This window comes from Helianthus annuus, chromosome 17 (assembly GCF_002127325.2).
Source record: "Helianthus annuus cultivar XRQ/B chromosome 17, HanXRQr2.0-SUNRISE, whole genome shotgun sequence".
Taxonomy (NCBI): domain Eukaryota; kingdom Viridiplantae; phylum Streptophyta; class Magnoliopsida; order Asterales; family Asteraceae; genus Helianthus; species Helianthus annuus.
The window spans coordinates 171,045,123-171,059,171 of record NC_035449.2 but is presented as its reverse complement, the minus strand read 5'-3'; the positions used below and the strand labels follow the sequence as shown (position 1 = coordinate 171,059,171).

Below are 14,049 nucleotides of genomic sequence, written 5' to 3'. Positions count from 1 at the left end.
ATAATATTAATAGTAATAATATTTAATCTAAATTAATACAAATTTTTATTATTAATAATATTTAATCAAATCAAAAATCTAATCTAATACAAATTTTTATTATCAATAATATTTAATCAAATCTAATAAGAATTCATATGAATTCCAAAATAATAATAATATTTATGATAATAATTCCTTTCATCAAATCCGGTGCGTATATTGAGTTAGAAAAAAAAAACTTAATTTCCTAGCCCAATTGCCACTTAATGATTATCGGTCCAACTCCTTTTGTGGACCAAATCGTCCCAACTCTCTTGTGTTCAACTGTTGGCGCATGTATGTTATTTGATCCGATTCCTCAAAACAAACTTCCGAACTTAAGGCCCTAATCCTCAAACCGCCCCAACTGCCAAATTAGTTTATAAATTACGTGAGAGCATGTTGTCTTCTTTATAACCATCCAAAACTCTCATCAAACCCTACCTGCAAGTATACTAATCTGCGAGTATAAAAAATCTCTCTCTATCTCCCTTGCTGCGGAATCGGTCCCAAGATCACCACGCAATCGGTTAGTACAACTCACTCCGCAGTTTTTAATTAAGTTTTTGTTGTTTCGGTTTCGGTTTCGGTTCGATCTCGGCTTTAGTTTTAGGTGCATTCGTGACATGAACTTGACTTGGTATGAAACTGTGACTTTGACTTGGTACAGAAACTATGCTTATATGTACGAACACATGCTACTTGGTATAGAAACTGTGATGTGTATGTTATGTGATGTGCTTATATATGATGCTACTGTGATTATAAGGTTTTATGAATGGTACGAAAATAGTATTAACCTAATTTAAAAAATAATAAAAAAATCCATTTTGACTTAGAAAGATTTTTTTAACAATAGATAACCTGTGTAATATATAGGGTTTTTAATGATATAACATTTTTTATTATTTGCTATATAAAATTAAATTTATTAAACCCGTATAATACACGAAGTTTTTTTTAAGTATAACTTTTCTATTATTTAGTATATAAAATTATATTTCTTCCACCCGTAAATATACAGGGTTGTTTTTAAATATAACTTTTTTATTGTTTGGTACATAAAAGTATTTTATTCAACCCGCACAATACACGAGGTTCTTAAAGATATAATTTTTTATTATTTAATATATAAAATTATATTTACTCAATACATGTAATAAATGAGGCTTTTAAAAATATATTGTTTTTATTTAGTATATAAAATTATATTTATTAAACCCGTGTAATACACGGGGTTCTAATCTAATATATATATAAATCTTAGGGTGTTACACATATTGACAGTAACAAAGTATTAGATCGATATAAGTATTATTCATAGTAGATATGTTCGGTTTATATTGCCATAGAGTAAACTGCCATTTTGGTCCCTGTGGTTTGGGCATTTTTGCCATTTTAGTCCAAATCTCAAACTTTTTACATCTGGGACCCTGTGGTTTCACTTTTATTGCCATTTTGGTCCAAAATCCAAAAAACCCATATTTTGACTGTTGAATGTTGATTCGTTTGTCCTTTTGTGCATGGGTATAATCGTCCATCTTAAACATTAATATATATATAAATAAAATTAAAAAAAAGATTATAATAAAATCCCAAAACCCCCATAATCTCTACAACTCTCTCTCTCTCTCTCTCTCTCTCTAAACACACCTCTGATTCTCTCTCTTCTCTCTCTCTCTCTATAACACCACCGCCACAACAATTGCCGGTGATGATTCCGGTACAACCGGCGGTGATGCATCGGAGAAGTAGCCACTACTGTCACCATCGTCTCCATCTCCATCTCAGCCATCTCCCCCACCACCACAATAGCCTCCAAACCCCATCTCCGGTGAGTTGCTCAACCCTCAAAACCAACCCTCGCTACGCATCCTACAGGTTTCATTTCGAGTGGAACCTGCTTCGATTGACTTCTGTTTCTTTAGATCCAGTTATTAGGGCTTGAATGTGGCCAGTATAGAAGCTTCACAGTCTGATCGATGAAGGATTTTTGATAAAATCCCAGGAATTTTATTAGGGCTTGAATTCGGTGGTGGCGATGGGGATAGGTAGTGACAGGGGGTGGTGAAGGTGACGGTGGGGGTCATGACGGTGGAGGTGGAGGTTGTGGTGGTTGAAAGTGACGATGGAGGTGGTGGTTGTGTGTTGAAGATGAAGGAGATGAGGAAAAGGAATTTGGGGAAAGATCTGGATTTAGGATTATGAATATGTAATAGTTCCTAATAAAATTCTGTTTTATTGTGAATATGTAATAGTTGAATTTTTGAATTTTTGTGGGTTGAACTATTACACAAATTCTGGATTTTATTAGGGCTTGAATGTCTCCGACACTCCGTCACCTCCTCAGAGATTAGGTCGTGATGTCCGGGAAGGAAAGCGAAGGCAGTTCAGTTATATAAGTATGGAATATTGGAATCTAGGTTTTAATGATGTTCTTGATCTGGGTTTTATTGCAAATATGATATTTAATGATGTTTTGATGATGTTCTTGATCTGGGTTTTGATGATGTTCTGATGATGTCTGGGTTTTGATGATGTTCTTGTCTGGGTTTTGATGATGATGTTTTGGAGTGGCGGTGGTGGTGGTGCTATAGAGAGAGAGAAGAGAGAGAGAGAGAGAGAGAGGGAGGAGGTGGCGGTGGTGGTGGTGCTATAGAGAGAGAGAGAGAGAGAAGAGAGAGAGAGAGAGATGATTATTTTGATCTGGGTTTTATTGAAAAAAAATGAAATTTAAAAAATGACCAAAATGCCCCTCCACCAAAGGACAAAATAATCAGTTTTCAACAGTTAAAATAGAGGGTTTTTGGATTTTGGACTAAAATGGCAACAAAATACAAACCACAGGGACCCAGATGTAAAAAGTTTGAGATTTGGACTAAAATGGCAAAAGTGCCCAAACCACAGGGACCAAAATGGCAGTTTACTCTATTACCATATAATGCTAATACATATTTTAATAACATAATGACATTTAGGGGTCGTTTGTTTACCTCTTAATGAAGCTCTTAATGGTTAAGACCTCTTACTGGTTCATCACTTAATGGTTCAGACTGTTTGTTTCGTGAGCAGATGTCTGAATGGTTCAGACATTTGCATCTGAATTGTTAAGTTTTATACAGGGTCTGAATGGTTAAGACCTCTAATCTGAATTGGTTAGACATTTGTCTCTGAAGGGTTAAGCATTATACTGGCTCTTAATGGTTCAGACATCTTACTGGTTCAGACGTCTTATTGGTTCAACACTTAACCATTCAGAAAGTTGCCAAACAGCCCCTTAGTGTCAATATTTATTATATTTGTTTTCATATGTTCTTTATAATGAATGAATTTCGACATATCCAAACTTCAGCAAGTAGTTTGGACATCCGGAATGTAGTATACATTCCCTACACATTTATCCAGACCACACACAAAACCAGGTTTGTTTAGAAATAAACCTATACGAATTGACACAAAATATTTGGGGCACGATCCATTTTGCTAGCCATACATACGTGCTCTCATTCAGAATTGTACTTTTGTGACCATTAAGAAAGCATTTGTGGAAAATGAAAGGCTATAATGGTAAATTGTTAATAGAAATTGCTTATCTTGTGGTGGATACCCAAACGTGAGACGGAGATCACATAAAATGGAAGATGCCCCATAGGGCATTGAATAAATATTATCGATTTCATATTTAACAAAAAACACCGACGAAGTTTGGCCCTACATCCCTAAACCCTGTGCATGTGATCAGGTTTGTCTTTTTTATATTTAGAAAATGAAATAGTTTTATTTTGAATTTTATCTTAGACCAAGTAAGCTTTCTTTTAAGAACTTTTTATGAGTATCTTGCTTGTTTCTATAATGCATTGAAATTCAAATTTTATATTGCTTGTTTCTCTTTTATGGTGCATTGTTCTAGCAAAAAAAAATGTCTTACTTTTAAACAGGTGTTAATCTTAATAATGGAGATAAATAGAATAATGTGGATATATAATGAGATGATGTTGTAGCCCGTTCTCTACTTCAGTTTCTGCCACCTGTAGAATTTCATATATAATAATTAATGCCCACTTGAAATTACGGCATGTATTTCTTTGTTTACAAGTTAGAAGCTCAAATGATGATCATGGTGGGGTTTCTTCAGCCTCAAGGAAGGAAGCAAAGGCTGAACAAGTATGTAAATATGTGATAATGAACAGAATACCCAATATGTTATGATTATAAAACTAGTAGTACCCAAAAGAGAATTCTAATTATTTGGTATTAATCATATTAGATTAAAGATTAGACTACAACTTTATCATAAGTTATTGCTCTAGAGGAATGATGACACCATCTAATATAATGCTTAAACCACTAAACTTGATGTAAAAACATTAAAAAAAGGTCCCTCGTGTCGAACAGTGCGTGTACGATGAGTCAGCATCCTGCTGGCCAGACCCGAGCAACCACTTGGTCTAAAACCGCTTACATGGCGGCAGGGGCTTGCCACATAAGCAAAGGTTGTGTGCATAAGCAGCTGCTGGGAAGATGTTTAATGGTCTTCCTTGTGGGATCTCTCCACATAGCTTGTTTCCTCTGAAGTTAGCATGCCTTAGTTGTCTAACCACCAACAAACTTGTTGGTATTTTCCCTCCAATCGAGTTAACCGATATATCTAGCCACCTTAACTTTGACAAACTCCCCAAACTTGGAGGAATCGTACCCGTTATGTAATTTCTCGAAACATCCAATGTTGTAAGTCGAACAAGTTTCGAGATTGTACTAGGAACACTCCCTGTGATCCGATTGTTTGACAAGTCAACCGTCTCCAAGAACCCGCCTGCTGACCTGAGCAGGCCCGTTAGTGAGCCCGAAAGTTGATTTGAGTGGAGGTCTAGTACTGCAAGCCCATTTGGGATAGTGATTTGTGATAAATTGCCTCTAAGTTGGTTGTTTGACAGTTTGACTTTTTGTAAGCTAGTCAACCTTTGAAAAAGAGTTGATATCCCTCCTGTGAAATGGTTATCAGAAAGGTCAACAGAGATGAGTGAATTTGGTTTTGTGAAAATTGGTAACAACCCTTTTAGATTACACCCTGCCAAATTGACAACTGACAGCTGTCTGCTTGTGATCCACTTTGGAATGGTGCCTAAATTGAACTTGTTGTAAGACAAGTCTATAGACAATAGAGAAGGGACACCCTTAAACAAGGCGTCATTAGGCAAAGGATCCGAAAGCGCGTTTTTGGATAGATTAAGGTTCCATAAGTTGTGTAATTGTGAGACGGATGTCGGGATTTGACCAGCAAGCCGGTTGGAACTGAGAGAGAGGGTGGCAAGAGACGCTAGACGCCCTATCTCCGGTGGCAATTGACCGGTCAACTTGTTGTTGCTTAAAGACAAGTCTTGAAGCTTGTGCAAGTTGCACAATGAATTGGGTATTGGGCCTGAGAATTGGTTATTGGAAAGGTCAAGAAATTTTATGTTCGAATACCGGCCCAAAACGACTGGAATTGGGCCTGATAACATATTGTAACTCAAATCAAGATACTGCAAACGGGCCGGGTTTCCTAAAGATAATGGGAGAGGGCCCGAGAGCGAGTTTCTCGCTAAATTTAGCTGAAGAAGGTTGTTTAACTTTCCAAAAGTGGGCGGGATGGGGCCGGTTAAGTGGTTGCCACTTAACGAAAGCGATTGAAGTAAGGGCAGTTGGCCTAAGCTACTAGGAATTGTTCCTTGAAGTGAATTATCTTCTAGGCCAAGTTGTGTGAGGCGTAAAAGACCCGAAAAACTTGATGGGATCGTACCCGAAAGCCTCTTCATACCACTAACCACCAAAATCTCCAAGAACTTTAAGTCCCCTAAAGTAGGGGAAAGGGTACCCTTCATGTAACCGGCACTATCTTGATCAAATGACCTTTGTAAATATACTTGGGTCACCCTCCCTGTGCCATCACATTGGATACCCTCCCAACCGCCTCCGCAACAATCTTTACCTGTCCAAGAAGACAAGATACCAGTAGTGTCAGTCAAGATTCTTGCTTTGAACCCAAGAAGGGCTGCCCTATCAACTTGAGAACAGATTTGGGCTTGTGACCCAAAGACACAAACTAAGAAAATGATCAAGATTTTGAAAACCCATGTAGAAAACATCATTTTGGAAGTGGGTTTGATTTGGTTTTTGGAGAAAATAAGGTTTTGATGGGGAAATGGGAGCTCAAAGGTCATAAAAGAGTGTAAAGAAAAGGGTGAAATGGGGTTTAAGTATGTTTGGTCACTTGAACTAGAAGGTATAATGATGAAACTGTTAATGGGATGATTAAAAAGTGTGACAGGAGAACAATATGATAGTGTTGTGAAGAATGTCACTCTTATTTATAGGGTCAGCAAGCCCAGTAAGGACATGCCAATGCAAGAAGAATATGGGATCACAAATTGGTGTAATTACTTTTAACACCCTCATACTTTGGGCTAGTTTTTATGTGTACCCTTGCATAAACTACATTACCCTGGTTTATAACCACTGTTTTCAAACCAAGAAAGCCCACCAAATTTCAAATATAAAAGTTCTTTTTTTTTTACAGATTTTATTCAAGTTGTAATTTAGTTTTTCACTGAAAATTTGTAATAGTTAAGACAGATTTTAATATACACATTATTCAATTTCTTTTTATTCACATTTTCAAATAATTTTCGTCGTAAACCGAGTTGTATTGAACACAAATTATTTTTGGTCTAATATATTAAAGAAGTACCATGTTAAAAAACTTTATGTTAGATACTAGTCAGTGGTTAATAAAGTATACATCAAACCGTAGACATAAAACTGAATAATACTATATATTTAGAATTATATAAATATTAAATACTACTACTAAGTATTAAAGGAAAAAGTGTCATGGTTGTAAAAATCCCGCCTAGCCTTCGATTAACCGCTAGTCATCGGTTCATCGATTAATTTTCATCTAATCAGGCAATTAATCACTAGGCGGTCAACAGTGGTCAAATCCGGTTCTAATTAGCAAAAAATTGGTGGTGGTTTAGTGATTCCGGCCAAAATCTCTAAATTCCGGGGTAAAAACCTATAAATTCCGGCAAATAATCTTATCTACTTCAAAATATGGGTCAAATAAGGTGTTAAAACATGTTTACTTTAACAAATTGCGCATAAAAATGTGTGTATATACATATAAAATCTCAATCCGATTAATCTCAACTAATCCCTATTAATCCCGCTTAATTGCTAGTTAGTACCTCACCGGCCGACAAGCGTCTAATGATTCTTACACAACCTTAGGAAAAACTAAATTCTATATCAAGTGTAACCTGAAAAAAGAAAATGTTATACATGAAATTAAGTGAGCTTTATAAGCTTGGTTAATGGAGTTTTCATATAAAAAAGAGTAGTCTACATTGGTTTTATTTTTTTTTAACATACAATAGTTGTAGATAAACTCAAATTTTACAGTGTTTTTTTTTATTTTTTTTTTACATACAATAGTTGTAGATAAGCTCAGAAGCATAAGTAGATTTTGCAATTTTTGTGTTGAAATTGAAATATAGCAAAAGGGAAGGGACTGAAAGTAAAAAAAAGGTTTGAAAACTTAAGGGGGAGCTTGAGTTTGAATAGATTCACATGGGCGTAATTTCACGAGTTCTCCAAGTCTCTGTCTCGTCTTTTAGAACGTTGGAGCGTAATTTTTCAAATACTCAACTGACGGTAGAATATTAAAAACATGTTTTATGTCTTCTTTTTTCTTTTTCAATTACAATGGCGTAGTAGTTAACAAATAATACAAAATTATATAAACATTTCAACATAGTGAGGAATGGTGAAAAAAGGATGATTAAAACTGTCAAATGTATACTGTATACATACGAAACAATACTTATAACCGTCGGTTCTCACAGTTCTCCTAAACTGATTTTGTTATATTCAAAATCCATTTGCAGTTTTATATGAATAAACAACCATTTATAATATATAAATTGCATTATGTTTGTTTAATCTTAGCTAATAACCAACATAACTGTCTGCTTAGAAAGAAAAATGCTTTTCTATGTAGCACAGAAACGGGTACGGGATTAGAGTACGGGGACGATATGAGTACGGGGAACGGTAAAAAACAAAAATCCTAGATACGGGTACGGCAAATGTACGACTAAATAAAATATAAAAAAATAAAAATACATGACACAAAGTCCAAAATCATAAATCATCATTTGTCATTTTAACAGGAATGAGATCAAATACAAACACTTATGTTTGTAAGAACCGTAATAACCAACACATACTTGTCAAGTGTCCCTAAATAAAAAATTAGTTTAGGGGAAATTTAGACCTTTTGACCATATTTATTTATAAATAATTTAAAATAATTATTAAAATATCCATAAATCCATGCAAGTTTATTTCAAATCAAAGTTTGAATTTTTTAACATATCCATGATCTAGTAACTCTCCATGATCGAACCAACCTGCATGAACCACCACAAAAAAATATAATCAGCACAACACTACATAATTAGCATAACATCCTTAATTGTTCTCCATTATCTGCACGTTGCCCCACTCCGGCCAGACTATGTTGTCTTATCGGGTGGCTTGGGCCAATGGCAGTTCTAGAAGATCTGCATAGGGGTAACGTTTCAATAAAAAGGGCAACGAAATTGAAAAAACATCAATTTTTTTCAAAATTTACACTACTGTTGGAGCGTCAAGGGGTAACGGAGGTTACCCCTTCTATCACTCTAGGTCCGCCCCTGGCTTGGGCGTTCCCCCGGAAAACCATATCACTGGCTGCCACTTGACAGTCGTTATACCACCATACGAGCATAACTCTCTGACGTAATACACGGTGGAACGAAAACCTAACACACGGTGGACGAAAACCTGATGATTAAAATCAGTTCAAAACTACGAACACACATAAGAAAAATAGGAGGCCCACTACCTAGGGTTCTCCCCCACACAAGTGGCAGAAAGCTCAATGTCAACCCATGACCGCTACACCATAGCCACAACACAATAGTTGTGATCCCACATGCATATCTTTTATATTGTTTCACATTATATTGTAGTGTAATGTAATAGAAAATCAATCAAAACTAATAGAAGATACTAGAAAAACAAGTAGTTGTCTATAAACTAATTCTCTATGCTTTATCCTCCTCGATCGAACTTTGCTTTCTTTCGTAAGATATCCAACCCAAGTAACAACTATGACCAAATATATCCTATTCGACACCTACAATAATCCTAAATTAGCGCTGAGCCTTACCCAAAAAGATATACGAAGCTTGTAGTGATATTCATGTAAACTATCGAGTTTTATTGTTAATTTGGTATTGAAATTCATAAAGAGTTGATTATTTCGTCGACTCAAATCTATTGATCCAAGTTTGTACACTTAATTGAGAGGATCGATTCCGTTGCCTATTTGCAAATAATTGAACAACCATGTAGAGAAATGTAAGATCATAATCTGTTGATCAGTTCTATTTAGACATAATGGAAAACATATAAACATACCTGATTGCAACAGTACAGGCCAGCAGAGAATCCAGATGGAGACGCAGCAATAAGGTTTGACATGATTGTCATCTTGGTCTGGTTCCTCCTTAGGGTGCATTCTAATGATGGTGATAATGAAAACTGAATAAGGGAGTTCGGCTATGGAGATGGAGGTCGATATTGATGTTATGATTATTAGGTTATGTGTTTAACCTTATAACCTCTACATAAGTCTCCTTATATATGCACTCAAGAGGAAACCCTAATTAGTTAATAAGGGTAATTTGGCCCATCAACAATTACCAACTAATTATTTAACAGGATTGTTATATATTTTGATCCATATAATGTAAATGGTTATAATGGCTACTAGATTAAATATAACATAAAATATATTTAATCTTACATTCTCCCACTTAGCCGAGTAATCATTTACTATGAGTATTAGATAAGCTCTGATCAGGAGTTAACACTCATTTTAGCCTTAAACAAGTACTATAGCAGAGAAATACAGCCGTTGAATCATTATGCGACTCAGGACCCCCATTAGTCATACTATAGCCTTAATTTAAAACCTAATCGTCATGATCAAAATATGCATAAACCCTTTGTTTGATTTGTAACTTTATTTGTCTATATGTCATTATGTCGACTTGACATATTCTTAGAGACATACAAAATCAAACTGATGAGGAAAATTAACTAATACTTAGTCATTCATAGTACGATATGCAATTGCGCACGGCCATTAATTAATACCCGTCTATGAGCTCTCTTAGTAAGACTTATGGGTAATAGCCCTTCAGTTATAGGATCCTTAAGCATATCATGAATGTATTTGATACAAAACTTAGTTTCCTCAATTCGTTCATAAACGAATAATTAATTGCATATTGAAAATTCAATGCAGCACCTCTTGAACTGTTACTGTTCAAGGTGTCATGGTAACTGACTTTATCACACTAAGTCTTCAAAATATTAATTATATGGAGTTAATAAACTTATGAGTCCACTGATAAATTTCCAACAACATTTAGTGACTATATTATGTCGTTATAACTTAGGTTGTTAATATCAGTGCATTATGACTCCTCCATGAGATAGGTTTTTTCTGCTGACATAAGGATATACCCGAAATTACATTTTGTCATCTTTGAATATTACAAAGTTAAAGTAATCAACCGGTTTTAATTCTCACTTCTTCTTTAAATTGTAGTCTCTCGTTTCTTTTAAAGAAACTGTAATACTCCATTAGATGCTTCACATTAATCTAGACATATCTAGTGTGTTGCAATGTGAGTAATATCTAAACGAGTATAGACTTAAACTTACATAAGGCTTCCAATTAATGAAGCGTAAATAAATAATCTCATTTATCCTATTACCCTCTAAAGGAGAGAAGTATTGTTTGTTACATATGTAAGGAACCATTTAATGTTAAACTTATGGAACGATACTATTGTCCCATTGGGTCTATCTCGGTATGTTATGATATCAATCACGTAAGAGATATCTCTGAGATCTATTATATCAAAGTTTGTGTTAACAATGCTTTGACTTATGTAACATATACTTGTCAAAAGAATATCATCTATATAGACAAGTTTAATTTAGTTGCTCCCACTCATCTTGAGGTATGTACATTAATCCACTTGATTGTTGATGAAAATAATTACGGTAAGATTTCATCACATTATGATGTTTGCATTAACCCATACATGGATTTTATTGGCTTACAAACAAAGTGTTCTTTAACCTTCAGTTTGGAACTTTCAGGTTGTTTTATGAACATGTAAATATGTCAGCCATTTGTTAAGGAAAATTGTTTTTAATGTTCATCTAATGTGGCTTTAAACTATTATAAGCTACTAGAACAGTGATGATCCTCAAAGAAAACTTTGATAATTTATCTCTTCCTAAGTATAACCTTTGACAATCAATCATACTTCTTAGTGTCTTAACGTTTGTATCAGGATTTGGTTTAGTTATGAACACTCTTAGGTAATTCAACCAAATCCTAAACGTTATACGAACACATAAAATCAGTTTTACTATAAAATAATTTTATTCCATTAAGAATATTGATTGACACTAATGGCTTAATTTGAAGAGATAGGATCAATAAACTTTTCCAAAATCCATTTCAACTTCAGTTAGGGAGGTTATGTAATCATCAAAGTTAGTAGGCTTTTAAACCTAGATGACCCCCTGAGTTGATTATTGGGTTTGTTGGAAGTTTCAGTTTTATGAATTAGCTCTTGGTTAGGTTGCTATCATTTTCATTCTAAGTTTGTAAGAGTTGGTGCAGTATGGTGTACAAGAGGTGTAATCGGAGTTAAATTTGGAGTGAAATTTAATGACACTCTTCCCCCCGCCTCTTGTATTCCTTGCAAGTCATAATAAGGACTTTGACTGCTCCCACTGACCTTAGAAATCTTTAGGAACTCAGCATGCTTAGGGTCAATATGTAACGACCAATATATTCTAATAGAGAAAACAAATTAATGACATCAGTCGTTGTGATTTCTCTTGTTGAGGAGTATGTTAGTTTAGGTAAGAAATATAAGTGTGCCCACAATTAAGCAACAATGAAACTTTTGTAAGAGTAGCATTAGATTTTAAGGAGACAAGTATTGATGGAACAGTGTCGTGATGGAGCGGTGTCTTGTACAAGAGGTGTAAATTTAGGTAATGTAAAATTTTCACTCCCCCACTTCTTGCAACTATTGCAAGTTATTATTAAGACACTTAATGCTCCCACTGATCTTTAATATCTCTAGAATGCTACAAGAGAAGTTTCAATGAGCTACGTGACGTGGGAACCTGATGTATGTAAAATACAACATATAAATTACATCAAATGAGGCATAAAACTAACCCTTTTTTAGTACTAATGTTGGAAAAAGAGTGTTTTTGTCTTCCTTTTGTATTTTCAGGATTAAATGAGCTCAAATTAACAAAAGAAGCAAAAGGACAGCTAAATCTAACATAAATACAAGAAAAGGAACATAAGTGGATTGCCCGACCCCTCGACAGCATCCTCCCAAGCAAAATAGAGAAGGCAGAAGACTGAACACGCCCCGTGCTCAGCCAGCACGGGGGCGTGCCCAAGAAGCAGCATAAAAGACAAACCAGTAGAAGCTTCTATTGCCCACCACGGGGCCGTGCCCAGTGAACACGGGGGCGTGGCGAAAGTACTGCAGACGCATTAATTGTAATTGAGAATTACAATTAATGAAGAGAGAGAGTGTCAGACAGGCACGGGGCCGTGCCCAGCGGACACGGGGCCGTGCCCAGCCTTCTGTTCATCCTATAAATAGGAGTGCTTGGTTTCATTGCAACTCATCCCTTGGCACACCACCTCTCTCACACTTCATCCACCACCCACCACCATCACAACACCATCATCCACCACCATCATCCATTGTCCATCATAGAGTGTGTGAGTCGTCTCGGGATCCAAGATTGATCGTAAGAGTTCTTGACAATCAAGGCCATGTTTGCCTAAGTCTCTTACATCACTTGGTGAAGACAAGTGTTTAGTATAATACTTTTTATTTTTAATCTTTTGCACTTTTTATTTGGTTTTGTATTAATGACTTTAATAACTAGTTGCTTATGTTGAAGGTGATCTTTCCTTATCGTTTATCCGTGGTGTCTTGGCATTATTTTACTGTCTATATAAAATAAAAGATTTTCACCATTCATATATCCACGGTCTATATGGAGGTATGTTGGCTACCTGGTCGGGGGTTAAGGGAACGGTTTGGTAAGGGTCTTGCCCTTGTTCAGCGTTTAGAGGTCCTGCAAGGGACCTGGGTCAAATTTAGTAGGATCTCCTTCAATGCCCATAGGTATTGGATTATCCAAACTCTTTGACCCCCTCATAAGTTAACTACTATTAATACTATAACCCGGCTATTTAGGACTGTATCCCTGCTGATTCAGACTACTTAGTCGAGGGTAACGTCACCTCCAAAAGAGGGGCCTACCATAATTTGCATTAATAACTTAATTCATTATCATTCAATAATCCGACCCTTTAGGATTGTATCCTTCCTGACTCAAACTACTGGGTTGAGGGTAATGTCGCCTTCAAAAGAGGGGCCTACTACAATAACTAAGATAATCTCTTAAACAAGTGCAAAAGTGCGAAAATAATCAAAGGTTATACTAATACACGAGTCGGATCCAAGTGATTCATCTTGTCTATCTGTTTTTTTTTATTTTTATTTTATTTTCAGCATTTAGTTAGTTTTTATTTTCTTAGTTTAAAAACCTTTTCTAACATTTTGATTTGGTTAGATGTTGAGGATAAACCGGTACTAAAAGCTCTTGTGTCCTTGGACGACCTCGGTATCTTACCAACACTATACTACGTCCACGATGGGTGCACTTGCCCATATGTGTGTTTAGTGTTAGTAAATATCGTGTTTTATAAATTTAAAACTTGGCTAAAAGTGTAAAAAGGACTTAAAATATACATCTAAAATATATTACACTACACACGCATCAAGTTTTTGGCGCCGTTGCCGGGGACAC

The 14,049-nt window shown here is 35.5% G+C and overlaps 1 protein-coding gene across 1 annotated transcript; it reads right to left on the bottom strand.

The window, feature by feature from the left end:
* Positions 1-4,265: 4,265 nt before the first annotated feature.
* On the bottom strand, positions 4,266-6,318 carry LOC110923332 (LRR receptor-like serine/threonine-protein kinase FLS2). The gene has a single exon (XM_022167457.2). It carries the CDS (start codon positions 6,219-6,221, stop codon positions 4,470-4,472), a length of 1,752 nt encoding a protein of 583 aa, XP_022023149.1. The 5' UTR covers positions 6,222-6,318; the 3' UTR covers positions 4,266-4,469.
* Between the last annotated feature and the right edge of the window lie 7,731 nt (positions 6,319-14,049).